Source organism: Aquarana catesbeiana, linkage group LG12, assembly GCF_042186555.1.
Source record: "Aquarana catesbeiana isolate 2022-GZ linkage group LG12, ASM4218655v1, whole genome shotgun sequence".
Lineage (NCBI taxonomy): Eukaryota > Metazoa > Chordata > Amphibia > Anura > Ranidae > Aquarana > Aquarana catesbeiana.
In genome coordinates, this window is record NC_133335.1 from 47,189,100 (window position 1) to 47,208,194 (window position 19,095).

Genomic DNA, 19,095 nt, shown 5'->3' on the forward strand with positions numbered 1-19,095 from the left:
CGCTGATGTTTTGGGAATGTGTGAGCTACAAAGGTACAGGAAATTTGGTCAAAATTGATGGCGGAACATCTGCATTCATTAGCCAGGAAGCTGCGCATGGGACGTACTTGGACATTCCAACATGATAATAAACCAAAACACAAGGCCAAGTCGACCTGTCATTGGCTACAGCAGAATAAAGTGAAGGTTCTGGAGTGGCCATCTCAGTCTCCAGTCCTGATCTCAATATATCATTGAGCCACTCTGGGGAGATCTCAAACGTGCAGTTCATGCAAGACAACCCAAGAATTTACAGGAAAGATAAAAAGGGAGAACACCGGAAGCACCACCTAAGTGCAGTATTAAAATCAGGGCTTTAATGGCAAGGTACATATACACACTTACAAGAAGCAAGAAGGACATAAGCTCATCTGTTTTGGTGGTCCAGAGGGCTCCTCGTGCCCGGAAAAGATTCCTGGTGCGTGGCTGTGTTGATGGTTGGTCTGCAGCAAGAATTGTTACCAGGAATTTACAGGAACTGGAGGCTTTTTGCCAAGAGGAATTGGCAGCTTTACCATCTGAGAAGATAAAGAGCCTCATCCACAAATACCACAAAAGACTTCAAGCTGTCATTGATCTTAAAGGGAACAATACACGGTATTAAGAACTGGGGTATGGAAACTTTTGATTAGGGTCATTTGGGTAGTTTCTGTTGCCATTATGAAAAACACAGTTGATTGATAATAAATGGCTTCAACCAAACACTAACCATGAGTAAAAGAAAAGTTTTTGTGTTATCATTCATATTCTCTGAAAAATGGCCAAGAAATCATAAATTCTGCCAGGGTATGTAAACTTATGAGCTCAACTGTATACTGTATGCATTATACCGATCTATCCAGCAAGTGGCACTGTAGTGTGTATCTATGGTAATGTAGTCAGAGGAAGTGTTATCTTTCTCAGTGTATGTATTCTCTTATATTCCTGCTTTCTGTTCCATGAAAAGACATGTTCTGAGATTTCTCCATGAAAGTAAAGCGTATTGCTGTATACAAGAAGCGTCCAGCGCATTATTTCAATACTCTGCACGACAAAATTGACCCATTCACGTAAATTGCGCTGCTCTGCAAGTGCCCTGCAACCATGTGCAAAGCATACTATTGTGGTGCATTAGTGTGGGGTTAAAGCAGGTGGTGAGGTGTCATATTGCCTCCCTCAGCCAGAGGGAGAAAGCCAGCAGCGCTGCAGGGGGATTCACAAGAGTCACAAGGCAATACAGCTGGCCCTCCTGCTCGGCAGGTACCAGGACCCGCCTTTTGAACGGATTGGGTCTGGGCCCTGTACAGGAGGGCCAACTGTACTGCCTTATCAGCGGTCCTGAGACAGAGTGTCAGAAGTCATGCAGCCTCATAGGACAGTCAGAGGAGAATGAAAACTCCTCCTACAAGCTTTAACCAGTGCTCGGCCAAACACAGATAGAAGTCACAAGGCTGCTATATACTGCTGATGAGAAAGGGTATGTAGCAGTTCATATTTACTAAAATAATTGCATTTCAATGTTCTGTGTACTGTGGGAGACCAGATATATCGAATGCAGGATCCTGGTTTTAGTTACACTTTACTGTTACTCTTAGAGCCTCCCGTTTCTGTTTCTTTCTAAGAATACAAACTTGACAGAGGTTAAACCCTTCCCTAGTCTGAAAATGGTTATATGTAGACTTTACACTGGACTGCCAGGCTCATTTGCTATAATAAACTATTATCCAGTGTGATGATACTAGTGCTAATTTACATCTACAGCAGCGATAAGCCAAACACTTGGTTAGTCTCATCAATACTGTAGCTTGGCTGAGACTTCTAAGAGATATATTGCTATAAATGCTGCATCAAACCCTTTATATACCCTATGAACGCGCTCAAGTTTTTATACCTTTATAGGCGTCAGTCGCATTCGAAACTTCCTTTGACATGTAGAGGTCAGAAAATTCTCTTATGGCTGCAGGATTTCCCGGGATACTGGAAAGAGGGATTGTAACGTAGAGTCCTGGATAACAGGAAAATCAATGAGGCACTGACACCAGAATATAATGAAAATGCTTATTGGTTGGGTAAACATTTAACCCACTAATAGGGATTTCTACTTGAACACCACTATGTCAAAGTTTAAAGCATTAGAGATGCAACTTACATGTTGCTATAAAATCTCTTTATCTTAGAATATAAGTAAAAATAGTCATTGCTGCAAAGCCAGATTTACGGGAAACACTAAACCAAAAATAATGTTGCCATCTGCTTCAATCAACTTTAACGTTTTTGGACTAGTGATAAGATCTTCACACTAGTAAATCAAGTAAAGATAAGATCTTCACACTACAGGCATACCCCACTTTTAAGTACACAATGGGGTTTATTTACTAAAGCTGAAAAGTGCAAAATCAGGCTCACTTCTGCATAGAAACCAATGAGCTTCCAGGTTTTATTACCAAAGCTAAATTGAACAAGCTGGGGTTAGAAGCTCATTGGTTTCTACGCAGAAGTGAGCCTGATTTTGCACTTTCCAGCTTTAGTAAATAAACCCCATTGTGTACTTAAAAGTGGGGTATGCCTGTACTTTAGTTTCATTTAGTGTCTTTTGCTCGAGGCCCAGAAAAATGTAACAAGCCAAAGAGTGAGGCTGCCTGGCAGCATCCATCAGACACCAACAACATAAATTTTAGATGAATGTAGCTTTTATTAGACATAAGATAACCATTGCATGAGACCTTCACAGGCAAGGAGTAGTGGGAAGGTTTTCCTGATAAAGAAAGTCTAGCCTATGAGCCTTTATTACCCTAATGCATTACATGGAGTGAATGTTGTCACCTTAGGACAAGAAGTGCGTTACTGGCAGGATGACAAGGTGAAACTAAGGCCCCTTTCACACTGGGGCGGTGGGGGTGTCGGCGGTAAAACGCCGCTATTTTTAGTGGCGCTTTACTGATGTTTTAGCGGCGGTATTCAGCCACTAGCGGGGCAGTCTTACCCCCGCTAGCGGCCGAAAAAGGGTTAAAACCGCCCGCAAAGCGCTGCTATAGCAGCGCTATGCCGGCGGTATAGCCGCGCTGCCCCCGTTGATTTCAATGGGCAGGAGCGGTGTACACACCGCTCCTTCACCGCTCCAAAGATGCTGTTTGCAGGAGTTTTTTTTTCCTCCTGCCAGCGCACCGCTCCAGTGTGAAAGCCCTCGGGGCTTTCACACTGGAGACACAGCAGCGGCGGTTTCAGGTCGGTTTGCAGGCGCTATTTTTAGTGCAATAGCGCCTGCAAACCGCCCCAGTGTGAAAGGGGCCTAAAGGAAAAAAGTCTGACAAAAAAAAAAAGTAGGCACCACATCTAAAGAATGGAAAGGTGCAATTTGGTACGTTTATGGGTATGTACAGTGGGGAAAATAATTATTTCATCCACTGCAGATTTTGTAAGTTTGCCCACTTACAAAGAAATGAAGGGTCTATAATTTTTATCATATGTGTATTTTAAATGATAGAGACAGAATATAAATCAAAAATCCAGAAAAAACACATGATACACATGTTATAAATTGAGTTGCAGTTCAAGTGATAAAATAAGTATTGGATCCCCAAGCAAAACATGACTTAGTACTTGGTAGAGAAACCCTTGTTGAAAAGCACAGAGGCAAAACATTTCTTGTAGTCGGTGACCAGGTTTACACACATCTCAGGAGAGATTTTGGTCCACTCTTCTTTACACGTCTTTTCTAAATCCTTAAGGTTTCTTTGCTGTCGTTTGGCAACTCGAAGTTTCAGATCCCTTTATAAATTTTCTATAGGATTAAGGTCTGGAGACTGGCTAGGCCACTCCATGACCTTAAAATGTTTGTAACCCTCCCCCCCCCCAAAAAAAGATCCTGCTTCCTTAACCCCTTCCCGACGACCATACGCACATCTGCGTACTCGGCTTTCGGGGGTTATACCGGGATGATGCCCGCAGCTCCAGGCATCATCCCGGTACCGTTGTTTAGAGCGGGCGATCGGCTATCCAGTGATAAAAGCCGCTCGGCTGTTATACCGGAGGAGCGGGAGGGGACATCCCCCCCTCCCGCCGCCTCCCACCACTCTTACCGGGCCTCCCGTGCGATCGGGAAGCCCGGTGTCCAATCGGCCACCTTCGGCGGCTGGGGTCGGGCTGGGACGAAGCTGTGGGCTTTTCTGAATGTAAACGCGGAAGCGACGTCATGACGTCACTTCCCGTTTACTCGGCTGCCAATGGCGCCGAATTTAAAAAAATACACAGTATTCAGAATCACCGTTTTCGGCGATCTGAATACTGTGAAGTGCAAAGGAGGGATCGGGGGTCTTTTAGACCCCCGATCCCTCCATAAAGAGTACCTGTCACCACCTATTACTGTCACAAGGGATGTTTACATTCCTTGTGAAAGCAATAAAATTTTTTTTTTAAAAATGTTTTTTTTTTAAACGCAATTTACAAGTATAAAAAAAATTAAATAAATAAAAAAATAAATAAATTTTTAAAGCGCCCCCGTCCCCGCGAGCTCGCGCAGCGAATAAAACGCATACGGAAGTCGCGCCCGCATATGTAAACGGTGTTCAAATCACACATGTGAGATATCGCCACGATCATCAGAGCAAGAGCAATAATTCTAGCCCTAAACCGTAAAAAAAATTTAAAGCGTCGCCTATGGAAATTCATAGGTACCGTAGTTTGTCGCCATTCCACGAGTGCGTGCAATTATAAAGGGTGACATGTTTGGTATCTATTTACTCGGCGTAACATCATTTTTCACATTATACAAAAAAATTGGGGTAACTTTACTGTTTGGATTTTTTAAAATTCATGAAAGTGTCCCTTTTCCAAAAACTTGCGTTTAAAACACCGCTACACAAATACCGTATGATATAAAATATTGCAACAATCTCCATTTTATTCTCTAGATTCTCTGCTAAAAATATATATATAATGTTTGGGAACTCTAAGTAATTTTCTAGCAAAAAATACGGATTTTAACTTGTAAACACCACATTTCAAAAATAGGCTTAGTCATGAAAGGGTTAAAGCAGGGATCTCCAAACTACTGCCCTACAGCTGTTGCGGAACTACACGTCCCATGAGGCATTGTAAAACTCTGACATTCACAGACATGACTAGGCATGATGGGAATTGTAGTTCCTAAACAACTGGAGGGCCATATTTTGGAGACCCTTGCCTTAAAGCATGCATAACAGCACAGTGCTTGTGCTGTGCAATTTGGCTCTTCCTATCACCTAAAATACCTGGCTGATCCTGCCTGGTGCTGCCCTCCCCCCTGCTGAGCCCTGACACCATGGTCGGTTTACGTGCCTCCATCAGCCGCAGCTATCTGCAGCTCTCCTCTGTCCTCCTCTCCCCCTCCCCTCCTTGCCTGTCAGCTATTCTGTGCCACTATGATCCCTGCCCCTTCCCTTCCTGCTGCTATAATAACTGTATTACAAACATCCCATCCCCTCTGTTAGCTAACATTATCTGTCCTAGTGTCTGTGCTGAAAATAAAATGCAGATTATACCTTATATCAGAGCGTCTCCCAGCGCTCACGTGACTCCTCGGCTCTCTCTCCTCCCCAGCTGACGTCAGCGGGAGTTCTCGGCCCCTCCATGTATAGCTGTCAGCTGGGGAGAGGAGACAGCCGAGGAGTCACGTGAGCGCCGGGAGACACTCTGATATAAGATATAATCTGCCTTTTTTTTCATCACAGACACTAGGACAGATAATGTTAGCTAACGAAGGGAGTGGTATGTTTGTAATACAGTGGCTTAACAACCACTTTAACATGCTTCTTCTTAAGTCACTCTTTTGTTGCCATGGCGGTATGTTTTGGGTCATTGTCATGCTGGAAGCCCCATCCATGACCCATCTTCAGTGTTCTGGCTGAGGAAAGAAGGTTCTCATCCAAAATTTTACAATACATGGCCCTGTCCATTGACTCCTCAATGTGGCAAAGTCGGCCAGTACCTTTAACAGAGAAACAACCCTAAAGCCTGCTATCTGCTCTCTTGTGTCCTCTCCCTTCCCCTCCCTGCCTGTCTGCTGTTACCAGCAATCCCCCCCCCCTCTCCTGCTGCTCTCATAACTGCAGCTAAATCGTCTTGTCCCTTCCATAATAACATAATAAGTGTCGCTGTGCCTGTGTAGGGTAAAAAATCTTCCGACCTACCTATATGAGCTCCGCTCTGGGTGCTCAGCTGATGCGCAGCTCCCTCTCTCTCTCCCCTCTCCGGCTCACGTCTGCGGGACTGCTCGGCCTGGCCCCGCCCACTGCAGCTGTGAGCCGGAGAGAGAAGATAGCTGAGCACCCGGAGCGGAGCTCATATAGGTAGATCGGAAATTTTTTTACATTACACAGGCACAGGGACACATGTTATTATTGTACAGAAGGGATAAGATGATTTAGCTGGAGTGGGTTAAAAAGCACTTTAAGGATTTATAGAGAAGATCTGTAAAGAAGAGTGGACCAAAATCCCTCCTGAGATGTCTGAAAACATGGTAATCAACTACAAGAAACGTCTTACCTCTGTGCTTGCCAACAATGGTTTCTCCACCAAGTACTAAGTCATGTTTTGCTTGGGGATCAAATATTTATTTTACTCACTGAACTGCAACTCAATTTATAACATTTGTATCATGTGTTTTTTTCTGGATTTTCTGTTGATATTCTATCTCTATCATTTAAAATACACCTATGATAAAAGTATAGACCCTTCATTTCTTTGCAAGTGGTCTGCAGGGGATCAAATAATTATTTTCCCAACTGTATATAGAAAAGCACTAGGGTCACAGTTCAAGGACCTCATGGAACAGAGGCTTGCATATCTATACTATTAGGGGAAACATATTTTTTTGGTTGCATTATTTATAAAGGTCATTGGCTTTTTCTGCGTATTGGCCATTTTATTCTGAATATGTGGACACTAAAGCCGTGTACACACAAACGGAATGTCCGACAGAAAAAGTCCTACGGAAGCTTTTCATCGTCTATTCCGAACGTGTGTATGCCTCATCGGACTTTTTTTTTTTCGAAAATTCTGACGGACCTAGAAATGGAACATGTTCTAAATATTTTTCGATCTAACCAATTCCTATCGGGAAAACCGATCGCCTGTATGCTGTTCCGACAGACCAAAAACGACGCATGCTCTGAAACAAGTACGAGACAGAAGCTATTGGCTACTGGCTTTTGAACTTCCTTTTTCTAGTCTCGTTGTACATGTTGTACGTCACCGCGTTCTGGACGGTCGGACTTTGGTGTGACCGTGTGTAGGCAAGACCGCTTGAGCGGAATTCCGTCGGAGTTCCGTCAGAGAAACCTTCGGAGTTTATTCCGACTGCAAAACCGGTCGTGTGTACATGGCATAATAGAAATAAAGAAACCTAAAATGTGCTTTTTATAAAGCTACTGCGGAATACCTACCATCAAAATAATACCCGCCAGGTCCTCCAGCTAGCAAAACACCTTTCTATAAAAAAAGAAGAAAAAGAGAACTTTGTACAGTTGCTTTATCAACAGTAGTTGAAAAATGCTAGTAAACGATCCTTTATATGGTTGTGCATAGCTGCCCAAGGGCTTGTGTTGATAGGTAAATGCAGCATGTTTTGAAATACCTCTAAAGCTGGCCACACAATGATCATTTTTTTTATCCAATGGGCTGAACAAAAAACAGATTCCTCTATCCATGCTACACAGCGCCAATGGATGAATCTCCTGCTGGGGCTATTGTGTTTTCACAGCTGGCCCTGTAGGCCAGGGGTCTCCAACCCCCGGGCCGCGGCCCACTGCCGGGCCGTAGCCTGTTTGCAGCCGGGCTGCGAAGGCTGCACTTTCAGAGGTTTGGCAGGAGCGGGCGAGCAGAGATGACATCACCTCTTGCGGCCCGTCCTGCATCACAGCTGTTCCGCCCACACAGCCGACAGCGAACACAACACTGTCTGAGGTGTTGTGTGAGAGCAGAGAGATGATGTCATCTCTCACCGCCCGCCCCGCCCCACTACTGTCCAATCCTCACAGCTGGCGCGAACACTACACTGAGTTTCGGCGGACGAGAGATGAAATCTCTCACTGCTCGACCCGCATCGCCGCATGTTCCACCCTCACTTGGCAAGTGACAGTCCGCATCTGGGAAGTGACAGTCCCCATCTGGCAAGTGACAATCCACATTTGGCAAGCGACAATCCACACCTGGCAAGTGACAATCCCCATCTGGCATGTGACAGCCCACATCTGGCAAGTGACAATCTCCACCTGGCAAGTAGCAGTCCACATCTGGCAAGTGACAGTCCACATCTGACAAGTGACAATCCCACCTGACAAGTGAGAATCCCCACCTGGCAAGTGACAATACCCACCTGGCAAGTGACAATACCCACCTGGCAAGTGACAGTCCACATCTGGCAAGTGAAAATCCCCACCTGGCAAGTAACAGTCCCCACCTGGCAAGTGACAATCCCCACCTGGCAAGTGACAGTCCACATCTGGCAAGTGACAGTCCCTACCTGGCAAGTGACAGTCCCCACCTGGCAAGTGACAGTCCACATCTGGCAAGTGACAGTCCCCACCTGGCAAGTAACAAGCTGCATCTGGTGGTAGGCGATCGTGGCAAGTGACACACTCGGGGTTCCCACTGATTCTGCATTATGGCGAGTTGAACTATTTCTTTTTTATTACAATGTAATAATGGAAATTATGCGCTTCAATCATCATGATACCATATCAACCATGGTGTTGTGATGATTGAAGCATCAACACCAGCCATTTCCCCAACAAATCGCCTGCGAAAAAACGCATCTCCCCAGGCCTTAGCATAATTTTCTTCCACACAGCCAGTCCCCGGTGTCAAAAAAGGTTGGGGACCGCTGCTGTAGGCTGTCAAAATGCCCTGATGGATGCAGCTGCTGACTGACTTAAAATTTTTACCAGCAGGCTCTTTGAAAAAAGTCGATCAAATGATTAACTTTTGTTGAACAAAGCAAAACTGGAAGAATCACCCACTGAGCTAATTTTGGCCAGTCCCTAAGTAACCAGGTGGAATTTGCACAGTGCATCTAAACCTCATACTGACCTTCATCAAGCTGCCTCTGCATTCCAACTGACTTGAAATTGGGAGAAAAGTGATTCTGACAGCAAAAAAGACCATGTACATAGGCTTTGCAACTCCTATAGCCCTCCCCAGTGTAATGGTCGTGCATCCAGGGCACAAATATAGCTGTGTGTGTAGCAGCCATTTTGTTCATGTCTCAGTTCATCTCATCCATGTTGTTATGTGAAGGGCATAAGCACATAAGACCTTTTCCTCTCTTCCCCCCTCCTTTCAGTTCATACAATCCACAACCCTGAGCTGCATTGCAGACATCTCTTATCAATCTTTCATAACATATCTCAGGGGCCATAAAACTGTCGAGCTTGCCTGCTTGAGGGATGAGAGAGTTAACAGAAGTTGGGTCATAAATACCTCGGTTGGAAAACAATACACATATCTGCCTCTAGGTAGAGTCCATCATCCCATCATCATCCCAGCATATTCCATAACTTCCAAAATAACAGCACAGCCAGAATATATAATATAATCATATATACTTTTCTCAGTTAATGTGTAACGTTTCAAGTCCAGTCACCCCTATGTCAGATTATATGGAGAAATCTGAAACCTACCATATTTATATTCATTTCAAAGCAAATTACACGTTGGACAATAATCTGCTGGTTAGCAAACTATAAACTGTAAATATACAGAGATATGAATACTGTATAACTGTATCTGGGACGTAGTCGTAACTGTGGTGACATCCCAGCAACCACCCCTTAGACCAGATGATTGGTCAGATGGTCTCTGTCAACACCCCATTTGATGTCAAGAAAAGTGGAATGCATCCACATTTGGACAGCTCTCATGTCCCATCAACCAAGGAACATCTGTCAAGTTATGAAAGCCAATTCGACCTTTTCATTATTAAACCTTATTTTGAAAAGTGTTAACTTTGTCCCTAAGCTTTCAATGCAAACTAAACAAATCCCTGTCTCTTGAAGAGCGCTACTCTATACAGTAAATCTCTGAATATACCTGTCTGTGGTGACAGCATGTGTACAGACATTTATTTTTCACTATTGTTCTTGCTAATATTGTGAAGGGTTTATAGGCTCAAAAGTTATCTGGTGGCAGTTTGGAGTTTAAAGGGTTAACTGCTTAATTAATTTGGTCCAGTGACGATCGCTCTCAGGCTGCTGTTACCTAAATTGTGGTCTCACAAGCTCAAAAGTCTTTGTGCAGGGTACAGATGAGAGTGGCATTGTTACATAAGTGACAGCGCGGTATGAAATTGGCTAGTCCTTTGTCACGAGTTGGTGAGGAGGCCAGGGATCTGATACCCCCATTTGTCACACCCAGTGCCTCTGATGAGAAGGTCCTAAAAAACTGGCTGCTATGGGTATCGCAAAGTTCTAATCCAAGAAAAGAACCAATCATTATTCTAACCTACGTTGTAGTATAACTGATGTGGTAAAATATAATCAGAGATTTGAGACTGGATCCCAACACAACTAGTCAGTATTGCAGTTGTAGCCGCAGAGCCAAACTCTGGTCCTAACTGCAGATGTCCACCAGAGGGATTGAAGGTGACCATCTATAACTGCATGGCCTATGTCCTGATTGCTAAGCAATTCCACATGATGCTAAAAAACCCAAGGTTGTGTCCATCCTCAGAGGACCACATGGATCCAATCTTCTGAAAGCTCTCTACACCCATACAGTACTCTTTAGTCATCTGAATCATCATATATAATTGAGACCAACAAAAAATGTACCATTGGTATGGGGATAAATTATCATTCATAAAACAGCTATCACTATTAATTGTGTAATGCTATGAAATAGGTTTGTGTGACAGGGTCATCTTGTATTCAGAAAAATGCATTAGGAAAGAATGTGTAATTTGCTGTCTGGTTCTAAAACTGCTGTCTGGTTCACCTTCAGTTTTCACCCTGGAGCTTTCCTTTAAAAATGCTTGACATGCCTAACTCATCTCCAACCTAACCTCTTATGCCGCGTACACACTGTCGGAATTTCGACCCGCAAAAGACCAATGAGATTTTTTCGTTGGAAAATGCGACCGTGTGTATGCTCCATCGGTCTTTTGCTGGCGGAATTCCAGCTAGCAAAAGATTGAGAGCATGCTCTCAATTTTTCGGTCTGGAAAAGTTCCTATCCGAAAATGCAATCGTCTGTGGCAATTCCAATGCGCAAAATCCCTATGCATGCTCGGAAATAATTTGACGCATGCTCGGAAGCACTGAACGCCATTTTCTCGGCTGGTCGTAGTGTTGCACGTCACCGCGTTCTTGACAGTCGTAATTATAACGAACTTTTGCGTGACTGTTTGTATGCAAGGCAAACTTGAGCGGAATCCCGTCGGAAAAGCCGTCATATCTTTTTCCGACGAGAAAACCGATTGTGTTACGCGGCATAAAGGCTTCTGTAGTAGCATACATATACTTTTCCCCCCTCTCCACTCCGACTGCCCCTAGGCAAGGTACACTCCATGATATTAGTAAAAAACGTATTATTGAAACTGTTTGGATGCACATGTGCGCATGTATGCGCGTGTGTGCATGCATGTGTGCGTGGATGTATGCGCATGGATGCATGCACGCTCGTCTTCCCCAGACATGTACTACAAAGGGGAGGTCTCTATGGTTGGTGGATTATCCCACGAAACTACTTTAAATTGTTTAGATGCACATATGTGCATATGTATACATGTACGCATGCATGTTTATGTGCATGCATCTACTTGGATATATGCACACCCTCTTTCATGTATATGTACATTTTTTATAGTGGGTGGTCTCATGTGTGTGGGGGGTTCACAATCCCAGCAATCCATCTAATACTTGTCCTTTCTCTGTCTCTCTTTTCTTACATTATTACAGTTAGGGATATATTTCGGAGGGCCAGCCTGGTTTGTCCTTTGTGTGGGACTCTGCCCATGTTTCCCCTCTTGCCACCGTTGGACCCTTCCCACCAGCGTTGGTGCATTTACTCACCCCGTCGGGCCGGGGGCCCCACAGGCTGACAGCTGCAACATGTAACTGCTTTTAAATGTCAAAATCTGGACAGGAAATCTATCCTAGAACTACATAGTTCATACGGTCAGTGTTTAAACACACTAAAACGCAAGGTACGATGTGATCACACACGTACCGATTAGTTTGTGTATAACCAATATTACGTATCTAATTTGTGTTTATTCTGTTTAAATTGCAGATGGTTGTAGGTTCTGCGATAAAATCGCATACACCCCTGATGAAGAAATAGCATTTTCGAAACGCGTTGGGTATTCTCTGTTGTGCTCACCTTCAACATAACAGATTTTTGCGATTTGTTAGCTGTTCTTTTTTGTAATGTGACTATATGATTAGTCTTGTCCAGTATCCATTGATGATTTTTTGATATGTATAGTGTATATATGTGCTCATTATTTTAAACCTATGTTTCTTAATAAAATCTTATATACTTTTTACACCACTCTCATACCTCATTGCGCTATTTATCCCTTTCCAAATATCCCACCTAGAGGAAATTCTATTTTTTCAATGTCTTGTTACTCGGGATGTGGGATAATTTAGTGCGTATTCTGTGACATTGAGCACTTTTTCAATTATTTTATACTTTATTAAGAGGGTGAGCCTTGGTGGTGGGAGGCGTCATTCATTTGACTTGTACTAAAACCTTCATAGTGAAAAGAATCATGGATACTAATATCTTTTACGTTGTGTTGTGTGCTACAAGACCATAGGTACACTTTAAACCTATTCCCCAGGGATTGCAGACTAGGAAGAAGATAACATTTACTGTCTGTAGCAGTCTTCAGTAGGATTACTGACAGATTTCAAGATTAACATTTTTTATCTTAAAACTAAAGTCCAGACAAGCAAATATGAAATATTCATACAGTGCCTTGAATAAGTATTTATACCCCCTAAAATTTTCCACATTTTGTCATGTTACAACCAAAAATGTAAATGTATTTTATTGGGATTTTATGAGATAGACCAACACAAAGTGGCACATAATTGTGAAGTGGAAGTAAAATGATAAATGGTTTTCAAAACTTTTTACAAAATATTATCTAAAAAGTGTGGGGTGCATTTGTATTCAGCCCCCCCGAGTCGATACTTTGTAGAACCACCTTTCACTGTAATTACAGCTGCAAATCTTTTTGGGTATGTCTCTACCACATCTAGAGAGTGAAATATTTGCCCATTCTTATTTGCAAAATAGCTCAAGCTCTGTTAGTGTCAGGGCTGGGCTTTTAACAGCTCTCTTCTCAGTGCTCAGCCTGTTCAGCTGTCAGATAATTACCAGCCACTTATTGTTTTCTCAGTGATTCACCTGGTTACCATTACCTGCCTCATTAGTCCAGCCTACAGCCAGCCCATTTTGGCTATTTGGGCTACCTTGCACATTCCTTCAGGGCCTTTACCTGGTATACATATCCAGTGTGTTTCTCTGCTGTGTTCATGTTTGACTTTTGTCTGGCTGACTTTTCTTCAGGTTCCTGATCCTGATCTTTGGCCTCTGACAACACTGATTCCTAGCTCCGAACACCAACACGTCTGACTAACCATTTTGGCTTCCTTACCCTGGCTTCTGTTTTTGACTACAGTCCTGATTTGTATTATTTTTACTATTACATTAAAGGTGTGCTTTGCTGCATTTTCTGTCTCTGTCTGGTTCATGGTCCCTGACATTAGGCAAAGACCATGAATCCAGAAGATGCAGGCAATCCACTTAAATGTAATATTTTTTCCAGATTGGATGAATCAGTTTGCCATAGCGTTACAGACGCTCCTGATTCGGACTGCACACCTGGATCCTCCCACCCTGGCTGTTCCAGTGGTTGCAGGTCGTCCCTGCTGCTGCTCCCGTCTCTGTGTAGGCACCCGCCTCTAATATTACCTCTGTGAGAGGTATGACCAGTTCTACTCCGCTTTTTCGGGGCGATCCAGTTCACTGCAGAGGGTTTCTCAACCAGGTTGGAATATATTTTGAGATGCTGCCCCAGACGTTCCCTAGACAGAAGCAAAATAGGCATCATTATTTCTTTGCTTTCTGATAGAGCCTTGGCTTGGGCAAACCCTCAATGGGAGACACAAAAATCTGTTGTCCAGAATTACCCTGGGTTTGTGGCCTCCTTTGAAAGGGTATTTGATATTCTGGCTCGCTCCACTTCTGCTGCCAAAAGCCTCATCTCCATCAGAGTACGAGAACTGTTGCCGACTACACCATTGAATGCTGTACTCTGGCAGCAGAACTTGGTTGGAACAATGAGGCCCTCATGGCTGCTTTTTCTTATGGTCTCTTGCAGATTGCAGCCGTAGACATTCCTATAAATCTTGAGGAGTTGATCTCGTTTGCCATATTTATTGATACCAGATTCCGAGAAAGACCTTCAGTTAAGGAGCGATTCCGGAAGCCTCCTGTATGTTTGGCTCCGAGCTTTGCATTCCCACAAATGCCTCCTTAACCTCCCATATCTAATGAAAAGAACTCACCGCTCCATGTGTAACTAATACGCTCACTGGAACACAAACCCAAGTGCTAGCCCCGGCTCACCTCTGTGGTAAATTGTCAAAATAGGAAACAGCTGCACCTCACGTGGGCTCCAAGTAAAGATTATTGGAATATGAAAGTATCCAAAATGACACCAAAGGACACCAGCAGTGGTCAAGGTAGACATGTTTCACACAACAGAAATGTGCTTAATGATTAATCATTAAGCACATTTCTGTTGTGTGAAAAGCGTCTACCTTGACCACTGCTGGTGTCATTTTGGATATTTTCATATTCCAATAAACTTTACTTGGAGCCCCTGTGAGGTGCAGCCATTTCTTATTTTGACCTCCCATACCTCCTGGGTCCGAGTCCTCCAGTGAAGTAGAGCCCATGTAGCTGGACTTCCCACATCTCTCTGCTGAAGAGAGGGCCTTTAGGCGGAGGGAGAGATTGTGCCTTTACTGTGTCAAGGCAGGTCACTTATTGAAGTTTTGTCCTACCCGTCCAGGAAACGCCCACACCTGAGGTCCTGTAGGGGACAGACCTTAGGTGGCATCTTTGCGTCCCCAGTTATCCTGAAGGATAAACCTCTAGTTCTCGTTATCCTTTCCTGGTCTGAGTTTTCCATTGATACCCAGGCTCTAATTGATTCTGGGGCTGCAGGCTTGTTCATAGATAGTGCCTTTGTGTCAAAGCACTCGATACTGCTGCAGCTTCGTGCTTCCCCACTTGCCATTGCGGCTATTGATGGGAGACCTTTACAGCCTGCCATGTGATTCATGAAACTGCTTCGTTGACCATGGCTGTGGGGGCTCTTCACCACAAGATAATTCAATTTCAAGTTGTTTCCTTACTTCATTACCGGTGGTCATTGGTTATCCTTGGTTACAAAGGCACAATCCCTCTTTTGATTGGCGTCATGCTGTGATCCTTTCTTGGTCACCACAGTGCAGTAATACATGTTTTCAGAAAGTGATCAAGGTCTTGTGCACGTCTTCACTCTCCTCGTTGCCAGAGGTATACCGTGAATTTAGTGATGTCTTTGACAAAGGTCAGGCTGGTATTTTGCCTCCACACTGGTCTTAGCATCTCATGCTGAATCCATTGTTATTGTCCTTTTAGAAGCGCTTATTTAATCTTGGAAATGTAAGTGTATATTCTTTGTTTTCACATTAAATAATCTTCACAGAATTACGCTATGTGCCCTCCTTTTTCTTTTTCATCCGCATGGTTGGGTTGATCTGTCCATTTTAAAAACAATTTGCTGATATCCACCGTCCTGAACATCCTTCTGGAGACTGTGTCCATACAATGAGCCCGATTCGTTTTGAGTACTTCACAAAGTCTGATTGACTCATCAGGTGTACACCTGTATGAGTTCAATCCCTCTGGTAAGCGACTGGTGCTTTTGGTGGTGGATCTTCTATCAATTTTTTTTATATCCTTTTTATGATTTCATAGATTGTCACTTATTTCATTGGATTTCTTATTTGGATTATTTCTATAGGACTTTTTTTGGTCCCCTATCCTCATTTATGGACACTGTTTTTTTACTATGTATACAGTATGTCATAAAGTACACTTTATATTTTTTCACATATTGAATTCAAGTTCGTAATTCATCTGTTAAGCGCTGTACATTTTCACTTTTTTTGAGCTCCTTGGTCAGCCGAAAATTCCATAGAGCCTTACCCTCTGAAGTCATCCAGCAGGCTCTGCAAAATGTCACGGAGCGTTCACCACAAAAGATTGTATTCAAAAAGCTTGATAGCTGTTATGCTGCTAAGCCTATTCTCTCTCTTAACTCCCTCTCGCTCCAACAGGAAATACCGCACTGGTTACCGCCACCAAAAGGGTGTGTTAAATATTGCGCTTTTTTTTAGTTCCTGTTTCGTTTGTGAATTGGACTTAACAGATTACCGCACAAATTTTTGCGATATTTACCGACAAGTTTTTTTCCCCTTTATTTACCACAAAATTGTTATTTTTTTTATTTAATGACTTTATTTACCGCATGGGATAATTTATGCAAATGAGTAGCCCGATACCCTAACCGCTTGCAGTAAAGCTTAGTGGATTGACCCCTATGTGTCCTGTTCACCCCACAATGCTGGTGTCATTTGCAGTGCGATAAAAAATGCTACATGTACGCTTTTTAATGCAATGCAATACACGCAAATGCACATCAGCACAATGCAAAATATTTAAGGAAAAAAGCCTTTTTATTTTGTCCCTTACAAGAACCCATAGCAATTTAACACGCAAAAAAACACATGTCAACACACATTAAAGTATGTGTTTTCATAAAAATGCGCACCACTGGAGGGCAGGGCACATCCATTTTTCAAGCACTCTAATGCATTTTAAAGCACGTTTAATGTGTGAAGAAGCTATTATACAGATCAATCGCACAGCACTGTCTGAGAGGGCAGAAGACCTGCTTTTTCCCTACTGCAATTAACACTTACAGGTCTTGTCCCTCCCCCAGCCTGTGATTAGACAACGAAAGGAGAAGCAGCTGACTGATGAGCTCATCTTTCTGCCACTTTGCTCTTTCTTCCTATAAAGGTGTTCCTTTTTAGCACATGAGCACTACAGTACAACTGATTGGTTCATTGTTTTTCTGTTTTCTCTCCCAGGCTGAGCTCTGCTGTACAGTGACTGTGAGAGGTTAATACCAAGTCAAATTTAGATACTTATGCTGCTTACATTTAACCAAACACTTATTTAGTTAGACATCATTAACCTTTTGCCGACTAGCCGCCGTCATACTGTGGCAGGTCTGCTCTCCTGCGCAAACCACCATAGGTTTACGTCGGTCTGTGCTAGAAGGATAGAGGGTGCGAGCGCCCGCCGCACCTTGCGGGAGGGTGCCCGCGGATTTGATGTCTGCCGGCGACTCGTGATCGATGTGTACAGAGCCAGAACGTGGAACTGCCTATGTAAACAAGGTGATTCCCCGTTTTGCCTAATGACATGTCAGAGATCTTCTGTTCCCAGTGATCGGGAACAGTGATCTCTGTCATGTCCTAGTGAGCCCATCCCCCCTACAGTTAGAACACACCCAGGGAACACACTTAACCCCTTGATCGCTCCCTAGTGTTAACCCCTTCCCTGCCAGTGTCATTTTTACATTGATCAGTACATTTGTATAGCACTGATCAATGTAATAATGTCACTGGTCTCCAAAAAGTGTCATTTGGGGTCAGATCTGTCTGCCACAATGTCGCAGTCCCACAAAAAATTGCAGATCGCTGCCATTACCAGTAAAAACAATAAAAAAAAGTCCCTAAATCTATCCCGTAGTTTGTAGACGCGATAACTTTTGCGCAAACCAAATCAATATACGCCTATTGCAATTTTTATATACCAAAAATATGTAGAAGAATATTTTCGGCCTAAACGGATGAATACATTTTTATATATTTTTTTGGATATGTATTATAGCAGAAAGTAAAAAAAAAATGTTTGTTTTTTTTAAATTGTTGGTCTTTTTTTGTTTATAGCACAAAAAAATAAAAAACACAGATGTGATCAAATACCACCAAAAGAAAGCTCTATTTTTGGGTAAAAAAAGGACATCATTTTGTTTGGGTGCAGTTGTGTGACACTGTACCCAAACAAAATGATGTCCTTTTTTTACCCAAAAATAGAGCTTTCTTTTGGTGGTATTTGATCACATCTGTGTTTTTTTTTTATATACCTGTCTGGAGGTTCACTTTAAATATATTTAGTTATGCAGAGGTGCAGAAAGAATCAGGTTTACAGTATGTTGTTAATTGGCATTCTTTTGGGTTTTTTTTTTTTATATAACTAAAGGAATTGAACTTACCTTGCTTATTTCTGTGCTAAATCCAATCTCACAGTAACGGTTATCGTTTGCTGTATAATAGGAGACACAAAGACATTTCCACATTTCAGTTATTCTTTTGTACAGGGCAGTGCAATGTAAAAAGGACAGTATTGCAGAGAAGCCATTTAAAATTTCTTTATCTAATCAGCCATTGGTAAGCCAAAATCTATTGGAAGTTATATTGCTTATAGAGTTTTTTCTAGAGTTTTTCAAAGAGTATTTTAAGAAAAAGCATAACACACAGCGTTATTCAGCCGCCATTACTAGCAAATAAATAAATAAAAATGCCATAAATCTATTCCCTATTTTGTAGACGCTATAACGTTTGCGCAAAACCAATCAATATAGGCTTATTGCAATATTTTTTTTACCAAAATTTTGTAGAAGAATATATATCAGCCTAAACTGATGAATTGAAGAATTTTTTTTTTTTAAATTGGGATATTTATTATAGCAAAAAGTAAAAAATATTGTTTTTTTTTTTTCAAAATTGTCGGTCTCTTTTTTGTTTATACCCTGTTTCCCCGAAAATAAGACCTAGCATGATTGCCGGTGATGGCTGCAATATAAGCCCTACTCCCAAATAAGCCCTAGTTAAAGTCCTTTCAGGGTAGGGCTTATTTTCGGGGAAACGGGGTAGGGCTTATTTAGGGGGTAGGGCTTATATT

At 42.7% G+C, this 19,095-nt stretch overlaps 1 protein-coding gene across 2 annotated transcripts in view; it reads right to left on the bottom strand.

Annotated features, from left to right (window-relative positions):
• The window catches only part of LOC141114170 (integrin alpha-IIb-like), a 152,777-nt gene that overhangs the window by 105,727 nt on the left and 27,955 nt on the right, over nucleotides 1-19,095 (bottom strand). For both annotated transcript variants that reach the window (XM_073607700.1, XM_073607699.1), the window contains exons 5-7: nucleotides 18,407-18,456; nucleotides 7,440-7,485; nucleotides 1,910-2,023 (exon numbers count right to left, since the gene is read on the bottom strand). In XM_073607700.1, the coding sequence (XP_073463801.1) occupies nucleotides 1,910-2,023; nucleotides 7,440-7,485; nucleotides 18,407-18,456 (210 nt within the window). The remainder of the gene's footprint in view (nucleotides 1-1,909; nucleotides 2,024-7,439; nucleotides 7,486-18,406; nucleotides 18,457-19,095) is intronic.